This window comes from Gekko japonicus, unplaced genomic scaffold (genome assembly GCF_001447785.1).
Source record: "Gekko japonicus isolate JY-2015 unplaced genomic scaffold, Gekko_japonicus_V1.1 scaffold2099, whole genome shotgun sequence".
Taxonomy (NCBI): domain Eukaryota; kingdom Metazoa; phylum Chordata; class Lepidosauria; order Squamata; family Gekkonidae; genus Gekko; species Gekko japonicus.
This window is the reverse complement of record NW_015163152.1, coordinates 173,304-199,144: the sequence shown is the minus strand read 5'-3', so window position 1 is coordinate 199,144 and position 25,841 is coordinate 173,304. Positions and strand designations below refer to the sequence as shown.

The following is a 25,841-nucleotide window of genomic DNA, read 5'->3' as shown; positions in this document are numbered from 1 at the left end:
TCGTCCTGTCCTGATCTCGCGCCCCGTTTCCCGCAGCTGCTGGAGTGGATTCAGCGCACCATCCCCTGGCTGGAGAACCGCGTCCCCCAGAAGACCATGCAGGAGATGCAGCAGAAGCTGGAGGATTTCCGCGACTACCGGCGAGTCCACAAGCCCCCCAAGGTGCAGGAGAAGTGTCAGCTAGAGATCAACTTCAACACGCTGCAGACCAAGCTGCGGCTGAGCAACCGGCCCGCCTTCATGCCCTCCGAGGGGAAAATGGTCTCGGTGAGTCGCCGACGCGGGGCGGAGCTGGGGCGGGTCCGAGTTTCCGAGCTTCCGGGAGGTCAAGACGAGAAACGTTTGGGGCAGGGGACCAATTCGGCAATTGAATCCAAGCGCGAAGTGGAAGCCGAGAGGCAGGTGGTGGAAGCCAGGCCCGTAGCTAGCGGGGGCGTCTGCTGAGAGCGGCACCCTCTTATCGAATTAGCAGCACCCCTAGCTATCAGACGGGGCTTCCCGCAGGAGCAAGCCGGCTCAAGGCTCAAATCTGAGCAGGGCGGCTAAAATGCGGGGGGGTCTTCCGGAGCCGGGCACTGGGGGCTCAGGCGCCGCGCCGGGCTTCTCGGTGGACGAGACGGCCTCGTGGCCGCGGGCAGCCCAGGAGGCGCGCAGCTTCCACGGAATGGATCCAGCGCCCGAAGAGCCATTCTCTGGATTAATTTAAATCTAATTAACGAAAAATTCTTGGCTACGGGGCTGGTGGGAGCGCAGAAGGGTTCAGATGCCGAGCCCGGTCCCAAACGCGCTTCCAAGAGGAGCGGGTGATGAGAACTGGTCCGCCTTACAGGGCCGCTGTGACCAAAAGCGCTGGAAGTGGGCCGTTACAAAAGTGACTTATCAAAAACCTGAATCTCGGGGGGGGGGGTGTCAATTTTTGACGAGGGTGGTTGGATTTCTGTTCTCTGTCAAGAAGGCCGCTGTCTTTGCTCTCCGGGACGGGCTGAGCTGCGTGGGCTGGTGGGGGGGGTGTTAGCTGCTGGCTTAGAGCCCCCTTCTCTGTATCTCTGCACAAAGCCTGGGGCAGTGGGTGAGCAGACGAGGCTGTAAGGGTCCGTGGTGTACTTGCAGAAGTCCTGCAGGAGACTTTCTTTCTCCCATGGGGAGGGGAAGCTTGTAAGAAAAAGCCATTAAGAATCCTCTGTGGTTTCTCTTCCCCCTGCATGCACGTCTAGTGGGGCGCCTCCCCTCCTTGAAACAATTCAGAAGGAAAGCCATTAAAACCTTTACTGGAATGTGCTTTCATTTCTTGGGGTTTTTTGGCTTTCTGTGCCTCTTTTGGTTTGTTTATGATTTCAAAGTGTTTAAAGAAACCTAGATTTTATTTTTCTTTCGTACGTGCAGTCTTCTGAATGCGTGCTTTGCACTTCTAAGTGTCTGAACGCAAGTCCCGGGGAATCAGTCCGTGCCCCTTCCACAGAGTCCCACAGTCTCCCCCGTTGCCTCCGGCAGCGAGTGTTCAGGGATATACTGCCTCTGCACATGGAGGTTCCATTAAGCTCTTGTGGCTGAAGCCCTTGGCCGGGTCTGCCGTCTGTGAATTCGTCTCCTTTCAAAGCTGTTCAAGGCCAGAGACCAGCAACCGTGTCAAGTGGCGGTGAGTTCCACGGGCTCGCCCAGGTGCTCGAAAGCCCCTCCGATTTTCACCTCCTCCCCTCTCCCCAGGACATCAACAACGGCTGGTCCCACTTGGAGCAGGCGGAGAAAGGCTACGAGGAATGGCTGCTGAATGAGATCCGGCGGCTGGAGAGGCTGGACCACCTGGCGGAGAAGTTCCGGCAGAAGGCCTCCATCCATGAGTCCTGGACCGAAGGTGAGCAAGCCCCCCCCCCCTTCCTTCCCGGGGAGTCCCGCAAGGACCCGGTCCCGGGGAAGCCACCGGTCCGTTGCTTGAGAAGGAACGCTTCTCAGCAGGTAGCAGGTTTCGCACAGGTAGCGGCTCAGTTTAAACAAAACATTGTACCGTGACCACAGAGCCCCTCCGGCAAAGGCTGCTTCGGGAGGCAGGTTCGAACCTGGCCTCCTTGCCTTGTCGAATTCCTGTGCTGAGCGCTTCTGTTTTCGTAAGGGAGGAGTCGACCCGGCCTTATTTTAGCTCCGTCCCGGGCAGGAAAAGGTTTGGTGTTGTTTTTTTTAAAAAAAATCTTTCTCCTCGCAGCTTCCTGTTGGGCACTGTCGGATAAGTGGTCTGAATTCCTTTGTCTGGAGGGGGGGGTGCAGCCCAACCCCACCCTCCGGGCCACTGTTCTTCTCCCCCCCCCCTTGCCCTCACCATGGCGTCATCCGTCAAAGGAGCAGGCAGTTGCCATGGGGAGGCGCAGCGAACTCATTTGGAGGTAGAAACACCCTCCTGAGGAATTCCATCTAGAAGGCAGGCAGGCTGCGCTTTCATGGCCTCTTCTGCTGACAGAACGCTGCACTTTCATGGCCTCTTCCGCTGACAGAACGTTAACCTCTGATAGCCCCAAACAGTCCTCGGCACTGCCGGCCCTCTTAGCATCGATCCCATTTCCTAAAGCAAAGTTCAGGTGCTTTGTGCGGCCAAGGCTTAGAACTTACACAGTCAGAATTGTAAGCGGCCTTCATAAAAGAAGAAAGAAATCAAGTTTCTAGCAGGGGCGTCAAACATACGGCCTGTGGGCCGGAACCAGCCCGTCTAGGGCTCTGTGACGTCCTGCTTATTGGGCCGACTGTTTTTCCTTTAAAACACACTCTGTGTACATGAACTTAGTAGATTTCTGCCGCCACCAGGAATCAAAAATTCCAAATCTCCCTATTTTGGTAGAGTGACCCAGTGTCTGGGCGCTTCAGAGGACTATCTGGCCCTCAGGAAGGACTGTTCTGATTGCTGTGGTCAGTTTAAACAAATAATGATTTATTTATAAAAGAACAAAATAAGTTTCTGGGTATTTTTGAACTGTTGTTGAAGAAAGAAAATAGAACTGACAAGGCTTGGCGTCACACACAGTCTCTCGTACACCAAAACTCAACTCTGACAGGTTTAGACACTCAGTCTAAACTCTCTTTCTCATATAGCCACACAGGCTGAACTCTCTTGCTCATATAGCCACACAGGCTGAACTCTCTTGCTTATATAGCCACACAGGCTAGAGTAAACTCCAACTGCTTCCTCTGTCACACAGACTCCCACAAAAAACTCTCCATACTGGTCTCTTCAAGAACACAGAATCACCTCAGAGACACCCCTCCTCCCACACTCTCAGTCATCAGCCAGTCACATCGCACTTGTCTCCCTCTATCACTCTCCTTACATTACTGCAGTCACACTAAACATTTAAAGAAACACACACACCAAAACAAGAAATAATTACAGGCTCCTATCCGGCCCATGAGCAACTGGTCGTTACCTTTATTGCCAGATGACAGAGGCTGTGCATTATGTCCCTGTCTGCTGTCCCAGTGCTAATGAGTAATTTGCGTGCTTTGAAAGGTGTGCACTAGATGTTCTTGGGCAGCTCTGAGAGTGATTGGGCCGGTATGCTGCTCGGCATGCAGAAGGTCCCAGGTTCAATTCCCGGCATCTCCAGTTAGAAAGGACCAGGCGGTAAGTGATGTGAAATACCTCCGCCTGAGACCTTGGAGAGCCACCGTCAGTCCGTGTAGACAATACCGACCTTGACGGACCGATGTTCTGAGTCAGTATAAGACAGCTTCAAGTGTACCAAGTGTACCCTGCTGGAAAAAGCGGAACTGCCGTGCTTATGCAACCTTATAGGATGTTTAAATCAAAAGAGTTTTCGACTAAACATCAGGAAGAACTCCCTGACAGTTACAGTGGTTCCTCAGTGGAACGGGCTTCCTCGAGAGGTGGTGGGCTCTCCTTGGAAGTTTCCAAGCAGAGGCTGGATGGCCCTCTGACAGCAATGCTGATTCTGTGAACTTAGGCAGATCACGAGAAGGGAGGGCAGGAAGGGTCGCCTCAGTGCTTAGCCCTTGTGGCCCAGGGTAATGCCGATCGGGATCCTGATTGGTTTTTGAGGGGGGTTTTGGCCTTCCTCTGGGCGTAGAGCAGGGTTTGCTGGGGGAGTGCAGGGGTAGGGGAGAGAAGGTACTTGTGAACACTGTTCCCTCTAAGCTGAGTGAGTGTGAGCTAGCTCAAAGTTTCTTAGCCTCCAGCTCACACATTTTAATGTATGCAACAGCCAAATTGCTCGCTCGCAACAGTTAACGCCGGCAGCTCACGAAGTCGATTTTTTGTTCACAAGACTCCACAGCTTAGAGGGAGCATCGCTTGTGAATTTCCTGCATTGTGCCGGGCGGTGGACTAGACGGCCCCCGGGGATCCCTGCCACCTCTCTGTTTCTACGAGCAGTGTGCTTTTTAAATGTAGACATCCCTTACAGCAGTGATGGCCAACCTTTTAGAGACCGAGTGCCCAAACTGCGACCCAAAACCCACTTATTTATCGCAAAGTGCCAACACGGCTATTTAACCTGAATACTGAGGTTTTACTTTAGAAACTTTATTTCTACATTAACTTAAGATGATCCAAACAAAGTAAGGAAAGCAATCCCAAATGCTTTCATTTACTTAAAATTATTTGGCAGAGAATTCAACACTTTAATGATGGTCTGGGCCTGGCTGGGGCGATGGCACGCGTGCCCACAGAGAGGGCTCTGAGTGCCACCTCTGGCACCCGTGCCATAGGATCGCCACCACTGCCTTATAGGATGCTTAAATCGGAAGGAAGAGTTTTTGGCTAAACGTTAGGAAAAGCTTCCTGACGGTCAGAGCGTTTGTTTCCTCAGGGGAACAGGCCTCCTCGGGAGGTGGTGGGCTCTCCTTCTCTGGAGGTTTTCAAACAGAGGCTAGGTGGCCACCTGACAGCAATGCAGATTCTGTGAACTTGGGCAGATCGTGAGAGGGAGGGCAGGAAGGGTCGCCTCAGTGCTTAGTTCTCGCGGCCCTTTCTTGCACGCCCAGGGAAATGCCGATCGCCACTTTGGAATCAGGAAGCCGTTTTCCTCCAGGCCAGATTGCCCCAGCGATCCTGGAGGTTCCCCACCCCTCCTCTGGGCATAAAGCAGGGGTCACCGGGGGAGTGTAGGGGGGGGAGGTACTTGTGAATTCCCTGCGTTGTGCAGGGGGTGGACTAGATGACCCTTGGGGGTCCCTCCCAGCTCTCTCTTTCTATGACCTAGCCTACCAGCAGTGTGCTCTTTAAATGTGTACTCCCAGACGTTCAGTGGCACTTACTCCCTCGTAAGTGTCTTTAGGGTTGAAGCTCAGGACTCGGCGATCAGACTGTGCTATCCAAACAGAAGCGATGGTTTCGGGCAGGCCCGTAGCCAGGATTTTGTGGCTCGTGGGGCAGGGTTTTGTTTTTTCTCTGGTGGTACTGCCGTTATTTGCCATAATGAAGGGGCGGTGGCTCCTGCAAGATTTAAAGGGCCCTCCAGCTGATCGGCGGGCCACGTGGTCTCCGCCGATCAGCCACAGGGCCCTTTAAATCTTGCAGGAGGGGAGGGAGAGAACGCTGCCCCCCCGCTTCTTCCCAAAAGCTTTTGGGAAGAAGGGGGGGCCCTTTAAGAAGCGGGGGGCTTTAAGGGAGAGCGCAGAGCCCCCAATAGCCCCACTGTAGCTACGGGCCAGGTTTCGGGGGGAGGTCCCTTGAGCCTGTCGGCTGCAACGCAAACAGTTACAGGCAGTGTTCCCTCTAAGAGAGCCAGTTCGGTGTAGTGGTGAAGTGTGCATGAACTCTAATCTGGGAGAACCGGGTTTGATCCCCCACTCCTCCACTTGCACCTGGCTGGATGACCTTGGGCAAGCCGTAGTTCTGATAAGAGCTGTTCTTGAAAAAAGAGCTGTTTCTGTCAGAGCTCTCCCAGCCCCGCCGACCTCACAGGCAATGCTCCCTCGAAGCTGTGGAGTCTTGTGAGAAAAAATCCTACTTTGTGAACTACCGGCATTAAAGTTGTGAGCGAGCGATTTGGCTGCTGCATAAGTCAGTTTGCTCTGGAGCCGTCCTTCCTGAGCTGAGACCAAAATGTGTGAGCCGGAGGCTAAAAAACTGTGAGCCAGCTCACACTCACTCAGCTTAGAGGGAACACTGCTCACAGGGTGTCTGTTGTGGGGAGGGGAAGGGAAAGGAGTTTGTCAGCCGCTCTGAGACACCTTTGGGCAGTGAAGGGCGGGGGATAAATCCAATCTCTTCTTCTTTCTTCTTCCAAGCTGGGTTAGTGTGAGCTAGCTTGCAGTTTTTTAGCCTCTGGCTCGCACGTTTTTTTTTTTGGTTTTTTTTTTGTCTTCGCTCCGGAAGGCTGTGGCTCCCAGAGCAAACTAATCTATGCAGTGGGCAGATCTCCTGCTCCACAACTTTAATGCCGGAAGCTCACCAGGTAGAATTTTTTGCTCACAGGACTCTGTAGCATAGGGGAATCCATTTGCATTTTGATTTCCTCCCCGGGAAGATGTCACTGCCTGAACATTAGTGTGTACGGAGGGGGGGATCAATGCCGCGCGGGGGTCTTCTCACTCTGAAGGGCCGAGGGCCGCGGTTGCATTCGGCACGGGAGCTTAACGTTGGCAAGAGGGGCTTCGTCCAAAGCGGGCCGCTCTGCCCGGACCACGCTCGTTCCGCCTGGCCGACAGCCAGGGATTGGATTTCCCCAACCGAGCGTGTCCCCAGGAACAGCTGATGGCAACAGAAGAGCGATTTTCCGAATTCCAGCCGTTCCTCCCCTCCCCCCCAGCTCCCAAACACAAATAGCTTTTGCATTACCGCACAAGCTCCAGCCGTGAGCCAAGGCGGCTAGCAACGGTGGTTCGCTCAGCCCCCAGACTTGGAGGGGTGGGTGGGATGCGGCGTCGGTGGACGTCCGTCTGCCCTGGAGAAACACACACACACCCCTCGGGATCCAGGCCTTGAGGAATAGCTTGACAGCAGCACACGATTCTCTTGTTTCCTGTGCTGGGGTGTGTGTGTGGGGGGGGGGAGCCAGCAGTCTCTTCCTGCGTCTGGCCTCTGTTCGGAAGGGAAGCGTTGGAAGCGGTTACAGGGGAAGGCGGGAGCACGGGGGCTGCCGGGCAGCTGTTAGGGGAAGGCCCCCGTCAGCTGAGGAGCGTGGGAAGCGAAAGGGCGAAACCAGTCAGCGGGAGAGGGAGAAGGGGGCTGACCCGGGCGGTCATCGTGCCAGTCCGAAATGTGCCCAGCCTGGCACTCCCGGGACCTTTAAAAAAAAAATGGTCTGCCTTCTGGAGAGGCTGGGCTTTGTCACCAGTGGTCACCGCTGGCTAAGAAGAGAAGAGCCCTGCTGGGTCAGACCAGGGAGGGTCCATCTAGTCCAGCATCCGGTCTCACACGGTGGCTAACCAGTTCTTCTGGAGGGCCCACAACAGGGCAGAGAGGTCGAGGCCTTCCCCTGAGAAGAACATCAGAAGAGCCGTGCTGGGTCAGACCAGGGAGGGTCCATCTAGTCCAGCATCCGGTCTCACACGGTGGCTAACCAGTTCTTCTGGAGGGCCCACAACAGGGCAGAGAGGTCGAGGCCTTCCCCTGAGAAGAACATCAGAAGAGCCGTGCTGGGTCAGACCAGGGAGGGTCCATCTAGTCCAGCATCCGGTCTCACACTGTGGCTAACCAGTTCCTCTGGAGGGCCAACAACAGGGCAGAGAGGCCAAGGCCTTCCCCTAAGAAGAACCACAGAAGAACCCTGCTGGATCAGACCAGTGAGGGTCCATCTAGTCCAGCATCCTGTCTCACACTGTGGCCAACCAGTTCCTCTGGAGGGCCCACAACTGGGCAGAGAGGCCGAGGCCTTCATAAGAACATCAGAAGAGCCCTGATGGATCAGACCAGTGGTCCATCTAGTCCAGCCTCCTGTCTCACGTGGTGGCCAGCCAGTTCCTCTGGACAGCAACAACAGGGCAGAGAGGCCGAGGCCTTCCCCTGATAAGAACATCAGAAGAGCCCTGCTGGATCAGACCAGTGAGGGTCCATCTAGTCCAGCATCCGGTCTCACACGGTGGCCGACCAGTTCCTCTAGAGATGGCCAGTTGCCTCCTGGCTCTGGGCTTCGGAGGTTGACTGCCTCTGAGCGTGGAGGTTTCCTTTAGTCACTGGGGCATAAGAACAGAGGGCTGGGGGGTGGGGAGCGTTGTTCCATGTGGCACTCTTTTGGACAGATGAGCGTGCTTCCCAGGAGTAATGTTCAAAGTACACTCGAGCTGGGGGGAGGCAGAGGGAAGTTACAAGCCACGGGTTGGTTCAGGCCAAGAGAGACCTCAAGAAAAACTGTGGATGGCTGTGAAAGGGGGGGGGGGGGGACAGAAAGATACCATCCCTGCCAGAGCATCCCATTGTGGCACCCTGTGGCTCGGAGAAACTAGAAGCATCCAGTGGCATAAGAGAGCAGTGTGATGCCGGGGGGTGGGGTTCCTCTGGCCACTTCTGGTGCTGGAAGTGTAAACTGCACTGGTCAGGCCGCACCTGGAGTATTGTGTGCAGGTCTGGAGGCCTCACTTCAAAAAGGATAAGAGAGCACTGAGTTCAGGAACACAGAATCGCGCTGTCTTTTCCCGGCCCGAGAGACGTCAAGTTGGCGGCTACTAAAGCCAGGACCTTCTCGGTGGTGGCTCCACGCTGGTGGAACGCGCTCCCGGATAACATCAGGGCCCTGCGGGACCTTTTACAGTTCCGCGGGGCCTGCAAGACGGAGCTCTTCCGCCAGGCTTTTGATTAGGGGAGGCCACGGGAGACAGCACCACAGACGTTGGTGCCACCGGAACACATCTTGGAACACTCAAAACAGCAGTTGGTTACTGCCTTTGTTCATATAGTGTATGCCGCCAGCTTTTATCGCCATCGTTACTAGTATTATCTAGTTAACATAAGAACATAAGAGATCCAATGCTGAATCAGGCCAAAGGCCCATCCAGCCCAACACTCTGTGTCACACAGTGGCCAGAAATACCAGGGGCCATCAGGAGGTCCACCAGTGCGGCCAGGACATTAGAAGCCCTCCCACTGTTGCCCCCCCCCCCAAGCACTAAGAAGACAGAGCATCCCTTGCCCCAGAGCCCCTATCTATACCTTGTGGCTAATAGCCAATGATGGACCTCTGCTCCATATGCTTATCCAATTCCCTTTTGAAGCCGTCCGTGCTTGTAGCCGCCACCACTTCCTGTGGCAGTGAATTCCATGTGTGAATCATTCTTTGTTTATGTCGTCGTAATTCATTAATGTATTTTAATGTATTTATTGTTCCAGTGTTTTAAAGGTTGTTAGCCGCCTTGAGCCAGTCCTGTGGCTAGGCGGGATACCAATTGAAATAATAAATGAATAAATAAAGGATGCGGACAGAGCGGAGCTGGTGCAGAGGAGAGCAGCGAGGATAATCGGGGGGCCCGGAGGACCAAGAAGTCCTACGAGGAGAGGCTGAGGGGGGACTTGGGAAAGTTCAGTCGGGAGAAGAGGAGGTTGAGAGGGGGACAGGTTGGCTCTCTTGAAGTATCTGAAGGGCTGTCCCTTGGAGGAGGGCGGGGAGCTGTTCCTGTCGGCCGCAGAGGAGAGGACTCGCAAGAATGGGTTTAAATGAAGGGCGGGAAGGCACCTGGCTGGATCTTAGGAGAAACTTTTGGACAGTCAGAGTTGTGCAACAGGGGAATCAGCTTCCTCGGGAGGTGGTGAGCCTCCCCCTCCCTGGCCGTCTTGAAGCAGCAGCTGGACCAACCCTTGCCAGGGATGCTCTAGGCCGATCCTGCAGTGAGCAGGGGGTTGGACTAGATGCCCTCTATGGCCCCTCTCGACTCTGTATGATTCTATGATTCTTTGACTTGCACGAGTATTTGAGGCACCCCGCATCGCTTTCATAATCCTTAAGTACAGCCCTGGGAGGTGAGCCTGATTTATTATCGCTGCAGGGCAAGTAGGAGGCACGACTCAGGGCCCTCGTAGCCTGGCTAACCGTTCTGCTCCTCGAAGCCCCATGACAAACTCCCTCCCTCCCCCTCCCACAGGAAAAGAGGCCATGCTGAGGCAGAAGGACTACGAGACGGCCACCCTGTCGGACATCAAGGCCCTGATCCGGAAGCACGAGGCGTTCGAGAGCGACCTGGCGGCCCACCAAGACCGCGTGGAGCAGATCGCGGCCATCGCGCAGGAACTCAAGTAGGGGTCGTCCGCCGGGCCGGCTCCGGGGAGCGGCTTCCTCCCAGGGCGGCGGGAGGAGCATTTGTATCGGCGTTTACGCTAGCGATCGCAAAGCATCCTGGGGATTGTAGTTTGTGGTTGCCGGGAGCTCTGCCGGCACCCCTCTGCCTCCACGCTTGCACACCAATCCCTGCAAAGACTGTGGAGTCTTAATCAAGCCGGGGAGGGGGGCGTGGCTCGGTGGTAAAGCGCCTGCTTGGGAGGCAGAAGGTCCCAGGTTCGATCCCCGGCATCTCCGGCTTTAAAAGGATCAGGCAGCAGGTGATGTGAAAAGCCTCCAGAGAGCCACTGCCAGTTGGAGCAGGCAATTCTGACTGTGACGGGCCCAGTAGTGTGACCCTGTATACGGCACGGGCAGCTACACGCGTTCGCTGCTAAGCCCTCACCGCAGACAGTCTCCAACCACCGACCTTCTAAGTCACTACCGAAAAGCAGGAAGAGGGAGTTATCCTCCTTCCCCTCTCCACAGAGGCGCAGTCCAGAAAAGGCCGGTCATCCAAGGGTGCCAGCCGGGCCCCAAAGCGAAATATCGCTCTAAGTGTCAGTTGCAAAACATTGGGGCTTCCCGGTGGTTGTAGCGGTCTCCGGTATTTTGTGGTGGGGTTGTTGTTGTTTTTTTTAAACCTTTCCTCCCAAAATATGACTTTGGGAAGTTGGAAGGGGGGGGCGGGGGGGGGGGGGGGACGCCAGCAGCGTTCCCTCTAAGCTGAGTCAGTGTGAGGCTAGCATGCCATTCTTTAGCCTCCGGCTCACACATTTTTTTGTCTCGGCTCAGGGAGGGTGGCTCCGGAGGAAAGTGATTCATGGCAGCAGCCAGATCGCTCGCTCGCGGCTTTAATGCCAGTAAGCTCACGAAGGAGAGTTTTGGCTCACAAGACTCCACGACTTAGAGGGAGCATTGGTCACAGGTGTCCCTGTGGTAGCTGGCATGTTTAGTGTAATGTTTAGGAGTACGGGCTCTAATCTGGGAGAACAGGGTTTGATTCCCCACTCCTCCACATGCAGCTGCTGGTGTGACCCTGCGTCAGTCACAAGTTCTCTCAGAGCTGTTCTCTCAGGAGCAGTCCTTGAAAGAGCCCTCTCAGCCCCACCTGCCTCACAGGGTGTCTGTTGTGGGGAGGGGGAAGGGAAAGGAGATTGTAAGCCGCTCTGAGACTCCTTCGGGTAGTGAACAGTGTTCCCTCAAAGCTGAGTTAGTGTGAGGCTAGCTCACAGTTTCTTAGCCTCCGGCTCACGCATTTTTGTCTGAGCTCAGGAAGGATGGCTCCGGAGCCAACTCATTTCTGCAGTCGCCCAATCGCTCGCTCACAGCTTTAATGCCGGCAGCTCACAAAGTAGAATTTTTGCTCACAAGACTCCACAGCTTAGAGGGAGCATTGGACACCAGCCATCCGTAACCCCGGAAAAGACTCCTCATGAGCAGGAAGGGCCCACCTGTGGATCCCGATCCCTTCTACTCTTTTCCCTTCCCGGCCTTCCACGGGGCCATCGAGGTGACAAGATCGTGTGTGGGAAACGGCATCAGCCGCTGCGTCCTTTTAAGGAGGGCCTGCTTGGCGGTCTTCCCTTCCCAGCACACGCGTATGTGTCAGTGTTCCCTCTAAGCTGAGTCAGCGTGAGCCAGCACACAGTTTTGTAGCCTCCGGCTCACACATTGTCGTCTTCGCTCAGGAAGGAGGGCTCCAGAGCAAACGGATTGATGCAGCAGCCAAATCGCTCGCTGCACAGCTTCAGTGTCGGTAGCTCACAAAGTAGAATCTTTGCTCGCAAGACTCCATAGCTTAGAGGGAGCATTGGTGTGTGTGTGAGAGAGAGAGATTTGGGCTTGCCTCGAAGCGGAGCTCTGACGCAACCCGAGGCCGTGGCCGTGCGGTATTTTTGGCAGGCCGAAAATAGCTTTTTCTGTCACAGTCTCTTTGCCTGCCGATCCTTGGCTCTCGCGCAGACCCCGCCGGGGATCACCTCTCTGTGGAGGACGTTTATCCGAGGAGCGCCCCCCTCCCTTCCCCAACACCCCCACCATAATGCACAGTGCCCCATTGTTCTCCCTCCCCCCCTCTCCCTCTTTTCTCCTGGCTTAGAATACGGTTATTGTAAGGGTTCACCGCGAACCACTTTTTCCTTTTCGGCCTCCCCTCGCTCGGGTAAACTCGCACACAATTAGTACACGCAGGGGCCGGAGCGGAGCCCCTCCATGAATGGAGACTGTTATTCCCTGGACTGGGAAAGGCAGAGGGTGCACTGGGAAAGGGGTGTGCACGTGGCCCGGAGGATGACTTCATAGAGACGGCGCGCAGCCCCCTTCCCCCCCCAGCCTGTAATAACTCCGGAATAGCAAAGTTTGATGGCCAGCAGGAGCCATGTTGGCCCCCCCCCCCAAATATTTTGCTGCTTCTTGGGTCTGGGCGGTTCACCCACAGTTTCTGGCTGGGGGGGGGGAGGAGACGGTTCCCCGCCCCCCCTTCCATCTGTAGCTTTGCTGTTCTCAAACACCCATCCACCCCCGAGCTGTTTTGCTTGGCCCCTATCCTGGCAACATGCAGTCTGGCTTTAAAACCTGGCATTTGGGGCTTGGCGAGAACTTGCTGCCAGTGGGGCCCCGAGGGCTGCCCCCTCCCCGAACCAGCCCCGCAAACCCCCCCCCTCCGGTGGGAAGGGACACCTCTGTCCTCTGGTTTCCTGGGCAGCCAGCCTTTGCGTTAAGAAGGCAGTAGCGCCCTCTGGTGCCGGAGAGCAAACGAGCTAGTTCTGATCTCAATTCAGCAATAATTGATGTTAAAAGTCCGGGCCACCGACGTCAGTTCAGTTCAGCAGTACCGATGTTAAAATCCAGGCCACTAAGGGGGAGATAGCCAGGAAGGAAGGGGGACATCCGCCGCCTCAACCAGAAGCCAAGGCGGAAGAGCTCCGTCTGCAGGCCCGTAGTAGATCCGGCAGGGGCCCTGATCTCGTATGGGAGGACCCTCGGTGAGCGGACATGGGCGGGGGGGGGATGGGATCTCTCTGGCGCCTGGTTTTAGCCCGAGCTCCGTCAAGGTGCTGAGAATGGAACCCGGCCCGTTCGTGTGGCCGACCTAGGAGGCCGGCTTTTCGGTTGCATTTCTGGCCCGCATAGATGCTTGGAGGATGGACTGGCTTTTGTGAGAGGAGAGGGAAGAAAACGTGCGTCACGCAAGCTCCTGCCCTGCCCTGTGCACACCCCCAAATCAAAACTGTGCATTGTCTCAGCCGCGAGCCCCCCAAGATTCAGATGATGGTGACATCTGTCCCAGCCACTACTGCAATTTCTCCATTCTGGGGGTGCTGCGTGAAGGAGACCCTGGAAAGGAGAGGCCGCTGAGACCTCTCTCCAGTCTGCTTCTGCGTAACTCCTCCCTTTCTCCTCTGCCCCACAGCGAGCTGGATTACTACGACTCCCCCAGCGTCAACGCCCGGTGCCAGAAGATCTGTGACCAGTGGGACTCGCTAGGATCCCTGACCCACACCAGGAGGGAGGCGTTGGAGGTGAGTCGGGGTTCGGCGCAGACCCCGTCTCTTGCTTCGGTGAGCGGGTGGGGAGCGAGGCCCGTGGGGAGGGGGCCCTGATCCATCCACCTTGTTGCGTCTCCCACGCAGAAAACAGAGAAGCAGCTGGAGACCATTGACCAGCTCCACCTGGAATACGCCAAGAGGGCAGCGCCCTTCAACAACTGGATGGAGAGCGCCATGGAGGACCTGCAGGACATGTTCATCGTCCACACCATCGAGGAGATTGAGGTAAGAGGGAAGGAAGAGGGGCCCCACGGCTTACGGAGGGAAGAGGGGACCCGCGGCTCAGGGAGGGAAGAGGGGACCCACGGCTCAGGGCCAGATCACACCCGTTGCATGCGGAGAATCCCAAGTTCAGTCCACCGTATTGCCAGTTGAAGGAGCGTTGGGAACGGCATTTCTCTACCCTAAACCCTCCTGGTCAGAGGAGACCATGCTGAGAAAGAGGGATGCAAGGGTCTGACTCAGCACTTTGCAGCTTCATGAGCATTTAGGGCTCTTGCTGGCTGGTAACTAGCCGCTTGGCATGCAGAAGGTCCCAGGGTTGGTCATCAACATCTCATAGGACCATCAGAAGAAGTTCTGCTGGATCAGACCAGTGGTCCGTCTAGTCCAGGATCCAGGCACACACAACGGCCAACCAGCTCCTCTGGAGGGCCAACAGCAGGGCATAGGGACCGAGGCCTTCCCCCGAGGATGCCTCCTGGCTCTGACTGCCTCTGAACGTGGAGGTTCCCTTTAGTCACCGTGGCTAGTAGACCTTGCTGGATCTCTCCTCTACGAATTTGTCTAATCCGCTTTTAAAAGTGTCCTATGCCTGTGGCCATCACTACATGCTCTGGCAGCAAATCCCACATTGTGTTCACTCTCCCACTAAAAAGGCTCTGCATCCGGGAAGCGTGGAGAGCCACGGCGGTCGCTGGACCCGTGGTCTGTGAGCCATTATAAGGCAGCTTTTTCGTGTGCTCTCGTGGCTCTCCAGAGCGGCTGCCCTGACCCTGTCTCTGGCCTGCCCGAACCCCAGACGTTCCTCTCCAAAACTTTTGACAAGACAAAGAAGAGATTGGATTTATCCCCCGCCCTTCACTACCCGAAGGAGTCTCAGAGTGGCTTACAATCTCCTTTCCCTTCCCCTCCCCACAACAGACACCCTGGAGAACAATTGCTGCCTGACCCCGAAGTGGCGATCAGCCTTTCCCTGGGCGTGTAAGAAAGGGTCGCGAGAACTAAGCTCCGATGCAACCCTCCCTGCCCTCCCTTCTCGTGATCTGCCGAAGTTCACAGAATCCGCATTGCTGTCAGGTGGCCACCTGGCCTCTGTTTGGAAACCTCCAAAGGAGGAGAGCCCCCCACCTCCCGAGGAAGCCTGTTCCGCTGAGGAACCGCTCTTCAGGAAGCTCTTCCTAATTAGTTAGCCGTAACTGTGGTTATTAAACAGACATCTCCATACTTAGCAGGGAAATTGTGACGACCCCTTCTCTGGGGAGGTCTGTTTTTACTTTAAAAGTGTTCTTTTTAATTTTCCTTTACTGTGTATATCCGGCTGCCACCAGGAAATTTTAAGGCTTTCCAAACCTTTATAATATAATATTTCTATCACTGGGTAGGTAGGTCGGTTTTTAGGCTTTCATGAGGGTCTATGTGTTTCCTGGGAAGTATTTCTTTCAGAACTGGTATCTTAAATAAAAGTAGATTTATTGATATAATTTGTAAATAAAAGAGTGTAACACTGTAACTAGGAATGGGTAAATAATAAACAATTGCTTTGGTATTTCACACACTTTTCCCTTCACTGTCAGGGATCTTGGCGTGTAACTTTGTAACTTTAACTCAAGGTCATGTAAGTTCACTGTTTCTCTCCAGGACATACAGCCTTTCCTAAACTTTGTCTTCAATTACTTTCATTTACATTTTTCTATTCTCCCAGAACAACCTCAGCTGTTCTTAACTGCACACACAGACTGCTTCTCTCACAGACTTCAGAACGAACTCACTTATCCCACACAGGGATGTGTCTCACTCCCTTATACACAGAACTTAACTAACTCCCTAACTGTCTTTTTCAACTGTCTAAACTGTCACTGTTGACTGACACACATTTTCTGAAACCCCTCCCCCTTTCTGCCAATCACCAATCACACTCACTTGCCTGTTTCAACCACTCTAGACTATCATACAGCCATGCAACCAAACTTTTAAAGACACACACACACATAAACAAGGAATCGTTACAGAAATATTTACACGCAGGCTGTTACCGACCCAGTCACAAACTGCAGTTCCCGTTCTGTTCTGGCTCGTGAGTCAGGCAGGCAGGCCGGCCTCACTCACTCACGAGGAAGCCCAGTCAGGGGCCCGTCTAGCCCAGTTCCATGCCGCGTCCCTAACCAAACCGGTCTTTTCTCACCCAGGGCCTGATCGCCGCCCACGACCAGTTCAAATCCACCCTCCCCGACGCGGACAAAGAGCGTGAGGCCATCCTGGGGATCCAGAGCGAGGCGCAGCGGATCGCAGACTACAACAGCATCAAACTGTCCGGAAACAACCCCTACACTTCGGTCACGCCGCAGATCATCAACTCCAAGTGGGAGCGGGTGCGTGGAAGGGGGCGGGGCGGGCGCTGGCCGAGGCCCCAGGCGGAGGGGGGCGGTGGGATCCACCGGGGTGGAGAGAAGACCCCGAGGCCGGGTTGGGTAACCGGCTGTGTCTCGATGGATCCAGGTCCAGCAGCTAGTGCCAAAGAGGGACCACGCCCTCCAAGACGAGCAGAGCAAGCAGCAGTCCAACGAGCACCTCCGCCGGCAGTTTGCCAGCCAGGCGAACATCGTCGGGCCCTGGATCCAGACCAAGATGGAGGTGAGGGGGGGCCATGGCCCGGGGAGGGGAGGGGTTCGGAGAAGTGGGAGGGTGAGGATCAGCTTAGGTCCAGTCCCAGCTGAGCCCCATACGCGTTGGGTGGTCTTTGAGACAAGGTAGTTTTCCCTGCAGGCCCTAGCATACCCCAGGGGGGCTTTTCCTGCAGGCCTTAGCGTACCCCAGGGGAGGCTTTTCCCGCAGGCCCTAGCGTACTCCAGGGGGGGCTTTTCCCGCAGGCCCTAACATACCCGGGGGGGGGGCTTTTCCCGCAGGCCCTAGCATACCCCAGGGGGAGCTTTTCCCGCAGGCCCTAACATACCCCATACCCCAGGGGAGGCTTTTCCCGCAGGCCCTAGCATACACCCTCCCCTCAGTGCCAACCAGTGGAAAGGAATGGCCTGCTTTCTAAGACCGTTGTAAGAACTGGTGGTGGAATGTGCCGTTCAGGTTGCAGCCAGCTAATGGTGACCCTTCAGGTATTTCAAGGCAAGAGACGAGCAGAGGTGGTTTGCCGTTGCCTGCCTCTACGTAGCGACCCAGGACTTCCTTAGTGGCCTCCCGTCGTAATATTGACCAAAGCCCAACCCTGCTTGGCTCCCAAAATCTGAGAAGATCGGGCCAGCCTGGGTCCTCGAGGTCAAAGCAAGAGGCAAAGCTGGCTTGCCGTTGCCTGCCTCTGCGTAGCAACCCTGTACTTCCTTGGTGGTCCATTCAAGTGCAGACTCTGCTTAGCTTAGCGCAGCCCATCCTCGCCAGGGCAGAGACAAACAGAAGTTTGACATTGCTTGCCTGGATTTCCCTGTACATCCAAATACTTACCAGGCCTGACCTTGCTTCGCTTCCGAGATCTGACAAGATGAAACTAGCCTGGGCCACCCAGGTCAAGGCCAAAGACATATAGAGGTGGCGTGCTATTGCCTTGCCTCTCTGTAGACTATAACCCTGCTTAGCTTCCAAGATCTGATGAGATCAGACTAGCCTGGGCCATCCAGTGAGGACAGAAACAAACAGAGGTTTAGCCGTCGCCTGCCTCTGCATAGCAACCCTTGGCTTCCTTGGAGGTCTCCCATCCAAATACCAACCAGGGCCGACCCGGCTTAGCTTCTGAGATCTGAGAAGATCAGGCTTGCCTGGGCCATCGGGGACAGGGCAGAGAGGTGGCCGGCCATTGCCGGCCTCTGCTCGGCGCCCCCGGTCTTCCTTGGTGGCTTCCCGTCCAAGTGCTAACCAGGGCCGACCCTGCTTAGCATCCGAGATCTCACGCGATCGGACTGGCCTGGATATTTTTCCAGTGTGTGTGGGGGTTTGCAAGCAGCCTCCCGGGCTGTCGGCATCCCTCCCGCAAACCGAGCCGGACTCATCGTTTCCTTCTCCCCTCCCCTCTCTCCCCCCACCAGGAGATCGGGCGCATCTCCATCGAGATGAACGGCACCCTGGAGGACCAGCTGAACCACCTCAAGCAGTACGAGCAGAGCATCGTGGACTACAAGCCCAACATTGACCTCCTGGAGCAGCAGCACCAGCTCATCCAGGAGGCCCTCATCTTCGACAACAAGCACACCAACTACACCATGGAGGTACAGGCGAGCGGGGAACGGGGGCAAGCCCCACGGTGGGCGGCAGCGAGCAGGTCGCACCGGGCAGGTGGTGGCAGCACGGTCAAGACTCGGTTTCCCGAATGAGACAGGCAAGGAACTTCCCAGAGGCCTGCCTGCAGCAGTGTCAAAGAGCCAGAGTCCAGTAGCATCCTAAAGACTAACAGGATTTGTGGCAGGGGAGGAGCCTCCCGTGAGTGGTATCTGAAGAAGTGAGCGGTGACTCGTGAAAGCGAATGCCCCCGCCACAATATTTGTTAGCCTTTAAGGTGTTCCTGGACCCTTGATCTTTGCCACTTAGCTTAGAGAGGGAGCATTGGTCTTTGGTATTCTCTGCATGCTTCTAAATTGCCCCCCACCCCCAAATGAAATTTTTTTTGGTGCCATAAAGGACATAAACTCTCAGGGAAAGAAATCAGAACAGATCTCAGGCATCGGGGAAAGAAGCCAGCGTGGAAAGCACTTTGAGCATGGGAGGGGAGGGGCCGCCGTTCTGCCTCCTCGGGTTTACGCCTCTTTTGGAACTCCCCTCCTGAAGCTTCTGTGCTGCAAGGAAGAAGGCGGGGCTCGGGGGCGGGGCTTGGGGGTGGGGTTCGGGGGGGGGCCCCGCAGGGGGGGGGCTGTTTCCACAGCAGGAACAGTCACCCCGATGTGACAGTCTTTCCCGGTATTGCGGATTGAGCCAGCGTGTCCGTCTTTTCACCAGTCGCGTTCCTCCTCTCTTCCTTCTCCAAGCACATCCGTGTCGGGTGGGAGCAGCTGCTCACCACCATCGCCCGGACCATCAACGAGGTGGAGAACCAGATCTTGACCCGGGACGCCAAGGGGATCAGCCAGGAGCAGATGCAGGAGTTCCGGGCCTCTTTCAACCACTTCGACAAGGTAGGCCTGGTTTTATTGGGGGGCGGGGGTGGTATGGGGGGCCTTGCCCCCAGAGCGACAGGTAGCAGCGCGCCCCCACCCCATGTGTGTCTTGGTGGGGTCATCCTTTCACGCCAGCCACCATCTCGGTTTTTGCCAAGCGAGATCCTGTCCGGGGTCGGAAGTGCTGGTTAGAGAGAACCTGAAGAGCCTTTTGAGATCATTGTATTGCACGTGATCGATAAGGGCAATGAATGATAAGCGCATAAGAAGATCCCAGCCGGACTTGGCGGACTGTTGGTCTGCTCCAGCAGTGCTTTTCTTATGCGCTTATCATTCGTTGTCCTTATCGATAATGGGCAACCTCAACATCGCTTTCTGTCTCCTCCCGCCCTCCTTCCGACCAGCTCGTGTGGGGCGTCTCTCTCCTCCCCCTGCTCCTGGGGATAACCTTGTGCCTTATGCCAAGCTGAGAGAGCGTGACCAGTGTTCCCTCTAAGCTGAGTTAGTGTGGGCCAGCTCACAGTTTTTTAGCCTCCGGCTCGCACATTTTTCTCTTCGCTCAGGAAGGGACGGCTCCAGTGCAAACTGATTTAGGCAGTAGCCAAATGGCTCGCTCACAGCTTCAATGCCAGCAGCTCACAAAGCAGAATTTTTGCTCACAAGACTCCACAGCTTAGGGGAGAGCATTGCGTGGCCACCCCCAAGGTGGGCTTGCAGGGTGGAGCGGGGACTCGAACCCAGGCCCTCCCAGTCCTAGTTGGGCATTAATCCAGTCCACTGCATTGACACCCCCGTACCGTCATTTCCCCACCACCACCGATATGGTTAAAGCCCCACTTTTCTCTTCCCTCCTTTCCCAACCTTCCACCAGCAGGAAACCAGAAGCATAGATCTGTGGGCGTGGAGGAAGGCATTTCCCTCCCCCTTGGCTATGAGGTGCTGGGGCTGCACCTCGTTTGATCAGGCCCTTCCCATGCCTGTGCGATTGGGCTACTGAATGCCCATCATCACATGGGCCCGCCCACTTCCCGAAAAATCACTGCCCATGTTGTGCATGCCCCTCCCCCAGTTCATGGGGGATTTCCTTCTGAACAAGGAGGCAACAGGGAAGCCGCCACCATCACCCCTTTGATCGGTTCTGTTTTGCAGAACAATGTTAGCCATTCGGGGTGCCGTAAGTAACCCTGTCATGCCTGGGATAACCTGCATTGTTCCCCCTGAAAAATGGCAAAGTGTGAGGACACAGTGTTAGCCTTCTGGCTGCTGGGAAAGCCCCCCACCCCCACTGGTTGGAAGGGTACTCGGTCTCGCTCTGCAGGGATGGCGTCAGTGGTTTTACTGCCAACCAGCCCAGCAGTTAATTACCGCCCGCGTCCACACCCTTGTTCTTTGCCCCAAATTAGCCCTGCGTTCCTGCCCCTTTTGCTGTCCTACTTGTACCGCTCTGGATGAGCTGGTTCCCCGGGCGCGCACACAGGCCTCATTTCCTGCGGCCTCTCAGGAGAATGTGGACATGGATGCCGGCAGAACGGAGAGCACCGCAATGTGGGCATTCCGAATCCGGCGGCCGACCTGCGCTGGCATTCCCACAAGGACTAGATGAACGCCGCCGCTGTTGGCGTGGCACCCGGGCCCTGTGTGAATCAGACCTGCGTCTTCAGGAGACGGGAGGGCGTTTTGCCGAGCACTTCCCTTCTGGAGACTTCTGTGGCGGTAGAACCACAGGAAATGTTTCCCAGATTCTTAGAGGCCGACGTCAGACTCCCGAGGTTTCTGCCTCGGACGAAGAAGTTGCCCGTTCTCAGTGCCTCATGGGCCATTAGCCTGTGTCGCTGGGGTCAGTCCCTATAACTGGTTCATCCGCTGCCTCCCGCAAGTCCCTGGGTGAGCAGGTGGGGGGGCACGTGGGCAAGCAGGGGCAAGGGGCCATGGCTCAAGAGCATCTGCCTAGCGTGCAGACAGGTCCCAGGATCTCCGGTGATAAGGATCCGGTAGGAGGCAATTTGAAAGACCTTCGTCTGAGTCCCTGGACAGCTGCTGCCGGTCTGAGCAGACAATACTGACCTTGAGGGGCAAATGGCCTGATTCGATAGAAGGCCGCGTCGTGTGTGTATTGGGGAGGGGCCGTGGCTCAGTGGCAGAGCCTCTGCTTGGCTTGCAGGAGGTCCCAGGTTCAGTCCCCGGCATCTCCAGTTAAAAGGGACCAGGCAGGAGTGGATGTGAAAGGCCTCCTGCCAGACTGAGTAGGCAATACTGACCGCAGTGGCCCAAGGCTCTGTTTCGGGATAAGGCAGCTCTCCGCATGTCCGTATTTCCACTGGGGGGTTGGTGGGGAGAAAACCCTCAAAGGCAGCCGGCCTTGAACTAACTGCCTGTCTTTTCCCCTCCCTTGGCTGGCTGTGTGTCCGTGGGCCCTCCCCTCCCCTCCCTTGATGTGCCCGCCACACCCCCTTGCCCCTTCCTCTCACCCTGGTGTGCGTGTGCGTGTGTGTATGTCTGGCACACCGGCAGGACCATGGCGGCTCTCTGGGACCCGAAGAGTTCAAAGCCTGCCTCATCAGCTTGGGATACGATGTGGAAAATGACAGACAGGTACCCGGCGCCCGTTTCGACTCGCGCAGTCCTCTGGGGGAACGTTCGCCATTAACGTGGTCTCCTTTTCTCTCTCCCTTCACCACACCGTCGTCCCCCCCTCCCCCGCCTCTCCTTCCAAACTCCTCTGTGTCCCACTCATCCCCCAACCCGCCCTTGTTGACATCTGTGCCCCGTCTTTCTCGCATCTCGATGACTTCCCGTGACTGACTGTCTTGTCTTTCTCTGTGCGTCTCTCGTCTTCCTTCCTCCTTTCCTGGGGGCTGCCGCTCTCTCCTTCCTCTCACCTCGCATGCCTTCTCCATCTTCCCTTCCTCCTCCTCCTCCTCCTCCTCCTGCTGCTGTCGGCCTCTCGGAGTAGAAGCGTACGGGGAGCATGGATACCGACGACTACCGAGCCCTGCTTATCTCCACGGGATACAGCCTGGTACGCGCGCTCTGCCTTTCTCCCTTTCTCTTGCTCCGGACTCTCCTTCGCCGTTTTGAAACATCCAAGTCTTGCTTATGCTTGCGTGCCCCCTCTGCTGCGGCTCGCACGCTTCGGCTAAGTCAAGCGGGGGAGGTATTCTGGCATGATGAGGGATAAAGACCGCAGGGATTCGGGGTGGGAGGTATTTGCTGGAACTGTCAGCCCCTTGGAGAAGGTTCGTACTTGATTCGGGTTTCGAGGGATTCGCTTTCAAATAAGTTGGCGTATTGCCCGAACGCCAGTCCCTTCTGTAGATTTAATTTGGGGAAAGGTCCGCTTGTCGTTGAAACGGACCCAAGGTTACTAGACCGAAAAATGCGGCCTGTTCAAGTTGGCGGCTTTGGTATTTGCCAGTGTGGATAGTTAACCAGTAGGCTGGGCTTGGGACGTTGGCAATAGAGTTGCATGTATATTTGGGGAAGGCGGAAGGATGCCCTGTCTGTCAATCCAAAGGCAGTGGAGGTTGTGTTGTGTGAGGAGGGCCTTACAGAATCGAAATTACAACCCTTGGAAAGTAGGGGGCACTCCTTTTCCATGCGGCGTAATGCCGTGTGCCCCCGCCACCCCCAGGAAGACCGGATTAAGCCTTGAAGAGGAGGGCAAAGAGGGCTAGCCACCACTGCAGAACCTTAGTACAGCATCCCAGGGCAAGAGAAGCCCCGCCCTTTATCAGACTTCATTGCCTAGGTGAGGGGCTGTGGCTCAGTGGCAGAGCATCTGCCTGGCCCGCAGAAGGTCCCAGGTTCGATCCCTGGTATCTCCAATTAAAAGGGTCAGGTAGTAAGTGATGTGAAAGACCTCCGCCTGAGACCCCGGACTGCCAGTCCGAGTAGACCATACTGACCTTGGTGGACCAAGGCTCTGATTCAGTGTAAGGCCACCTCCCGGGTTTCGCATTCACTGCAGTCAGCGTGGGACTGTCACAAGCAAGGTGCTCCCAGTGGAGCCGCAGGCCGTTTCAGTGCTTGGACGGGGTTCCCGGGGTGTGCCAGGGTCCGATCTAGCCCCTCTGTGAGCAGCAGAGCCTTCGCGTCGCCGAAGTCTGCGCCACTTGCTTGTAGGCTGAAAGCCCTCTTCCTCTCCCTCCGCCTCCAGGGAGATGCAGAGTTCAACCGGATCATGAGTGTGGTGGACCCCAACAACAGCGGCGTCGTGACCTTCCAGGCCTTCATTGACTTCATGTCGCGGGAGACGACGGACACTGACACGGCGGATCAGGTCATTGCCTCCTTCAAGGTCCTGGCCGGAGACAAGGTGAGCTTCCGGGGGGCCCACACACTGCGGCCTAAGGGTCTGTACCCACACCTGAGCGTAAGCAGGCCCGTAGCCAGGATTTTTTAAATTCCGGGGGCATTTAAATTTCTTAGGGGGCACTGGCCAATAGAATTAAAGGGATACCTGGTTCTCTCCCTGCACCTGCCAGCGCTCAGGGGCCCTGGGCCTTGCCAGGAAGTGAAGGAGGCCTAGCTCCGGCATGCCCCCACTGTAGCTACGGGCCTGAGCACAAGAACAAGAGAATCGGTTTCTCCTCCTCCTAGACGTGGCAACAATGTGCTTGTGTCAGTGTGGACGTAGGAGGTTGGGGGGGGGGGGGGGGGGCTAAGTAGGATTTCCAGAGATAGAGGCAGGGGGCCCTCGGGGGCTTGCGTTGCACCCTGGTACCGTTCCCACAGCTAGCCCAGCCAGAGAACGTGACCCAGATTGCAAGATAGAAATTGGCTTAATTCACACAAGGCATCGAGGTCGCGGGATTCCGTTTCTGGGAACGCAGAATTGAGAAACGATTCCACCTGCCCCCCAAGAAAAGCGTGGGGAACGCAACCCGTGGAACAGTGTGCCAGAGCACACTGGATTCGCTCCATTTGAGCAATGAGTTCGGGGGGCCACGAAATTTCGGTCCGTTCCGGCTTTTCGCAGAGCCGTTCCCACAGCTAGAAGCATCGGCGGTACAGAAGCGAACCGCGGCCCGCCGTGCGCTCACCATCTCGTACTCTTTTTTTACACGCTCTTTCTCAGAACTACATCACAGCCGAGGAGCTGCGCCGAGAGCTGCCCCCGGATCAGGCCGAGTACTGCATCGCTCGCATGGCACCTTACCAAGGGCCCGACGCCATCCCCGGAGCCCTCGACTACAAGTCCTTCTCGACGGCGCTGTATGGAGAGAGCGACCTGTGAGGCTGAGAGGGCGGCGGCGGCAGCAACTGCAAGCGCTGGCGCTTTGGGGAGGGCAGGAGCCAGAGTTCGATCTCCCCACCACGCAAACACACACACAGTCTCTCTCTCTCTCTCTCTCTCACTCCCTCTTTCCGCAGGGGCCCCCGGCCTCCTACTCTTTTCTGTCTTTTCTCTCTGAGGACAGCAGTCTGCCTCCACGCTGGGCGAAACCTGGGAGCTGGCCTACGAAACTCTTTTCCTCGCTGCGCTATTCTACGAACAGTTACCTATGCAACGGCCTCGCCTTTCGCCCTCTGTTCCCGGCACCGAGCTGCAGGGGGGCGCAAGGCTCGATTCCCCCTTCCCACCCCACTGACCATCCTTACTTTGCCTTGCTTGGGAATGGGGAGGGGGGTAGACAAGGGAGGGGGGGCAAAGAGGAGGTGAGGCGGGCGGGAGTCCAGTGAACGTGGGGGGTTTTCGTTTGAGTGACCGAATCCTGTTCAGACCGCTGTCGCTCTCTACTCTTGGCTGGGTACGTCGTTCCGGAGTTGAGTTCTTTCCTCCCCTGGGCTTGCCTTGTTCCCCCCCCCCCTTTTTCCAATTTTTTAAAAATTTAAGCCTCGTTCTAGCAGAAATCCTAGCAGTGGGGGCGGGTGTTGGCATCACCCAGGTTTGGAAGGAAAGCTAGGGCCGCCTCCTGCTCCGGGCACAGAACCGGGACGCATCCGTTGTTCCCGCGCCCCCACGGACCTTTCCGCCAGCTGTCCCGGGGCAGTGTTCGGGGAAGCCTTCCTGGCGTGGATTCCCTCTCTCGCCCCAACCAGGGAAGAGATTCTAATGGGCATGCTGGCTCGATGAACCAAGCGCCAGGCCGGCGCTCTTACCGGGTCACCCAGGGGAGGGTCCATGTGCCAAGACCCACCCACCCCGGCCTTTCCAGGCCAACTCCTTGGGCTCAGCGCACGCCCTTCTATGCACATCCGTTGCACAGCCTTCTTCCCCCTGCCGGGATGAGTTGGCGTCTGATTCGGCGCTGGGGAGGGAAGAGAGGTGAACCCCTTGCCTGCCTCCCTCTTTCCTTTCCGCAGGCCAGGGATGCTGCGGTGGAGGCAGGGCCTTTCCTGGGACGTCTCTCGCTTCCGGCTTTTCGCTTTCTGCTTACAGGGGAAGCAGGGAAAGGCACGCCGGCGGGGGGGGAGGCCTCTCGCTCTTACGTAACGGCCTCCTCGGCCAGCTTCTTTCCGACCGGTTCCGGGCTGCATCCTCCCTTCCTTCCCACGGTTCACCTTTGCACATGGTTTAGAACACACGATTTCTCTCAGCAATACCGACAACACAAAATCAAGGGCAGAACACCAAACGGGTTCATTTTACATACAAGCAGAATCATGGGCGCCAGGGGCTGGGCCGAGGGGCGTCCCGTTTCCCCCCTCCCCTATTTCCAGTATCTTGGGGCGGGGGGGCCCTCTTGCTGGAAACGAAGGCTCAGAAGCAAGCAGCGTCCTGAATGGATTTGTCTTGGTTTTTCTGTTCACGCGCACCCTTTTATACACGGTGGGTGGTAAGCGGG

At 56.3% G+C, this 25,841-nt stretch overlaps 1 protein-coding gene across 1 annotated transcript in view; it reads left to right on the top strand.

Moving 5' to 3' along the window:
• Nucleotides 1–25,841, top strand: part of ACTN4 (actinin alpha 4) — a 132,835-nt gene extending 106,994 nt beyond the window's left edge. The window contains exons 10-21 of the mRNA XM_015407046.1: nt 37–267; nt 1,705–1,852; nt 10,018–10,168; nt 13,606–13,714; nt 13,826–13,966; nt 16,150–16,332; nt 16,460–16,594; nt 17,992–18,171; nt 18,925–19,071; nt 21,565–21,645; nt 23,210–23,368; nt 24,131–25,841. Coding sequence (XP_015262532.1) covers nt 37–267; nt 1,705–1,852; nt 10,018–10,168; nt 13,606–13,714; nt 13,826–13,966; nt 16,150–16,332; nt 16,460–16,594; nt 17,992–18,171; nt 18,925–19,071; nt 21,565–21,645; nt 23,210–23,368; nt 24,131–24,289 — 1,824 coding nt within the window. The 3' untranslated portion in view covers nt 24,290–25,841. The remainder of the gene's footprint in view (nt 1–36; nt 268–1,704; nt 1,853–10,017; nt 10,169–13,605; nt 13,715–13,825; nt 13,967–16,149; nt 16,333–16,459; nt 16,595–17,991; nt 18,172–18,924; nt 19,072–21,564; nt 21,646–23,209; nt 23,369–24,130) is intronic.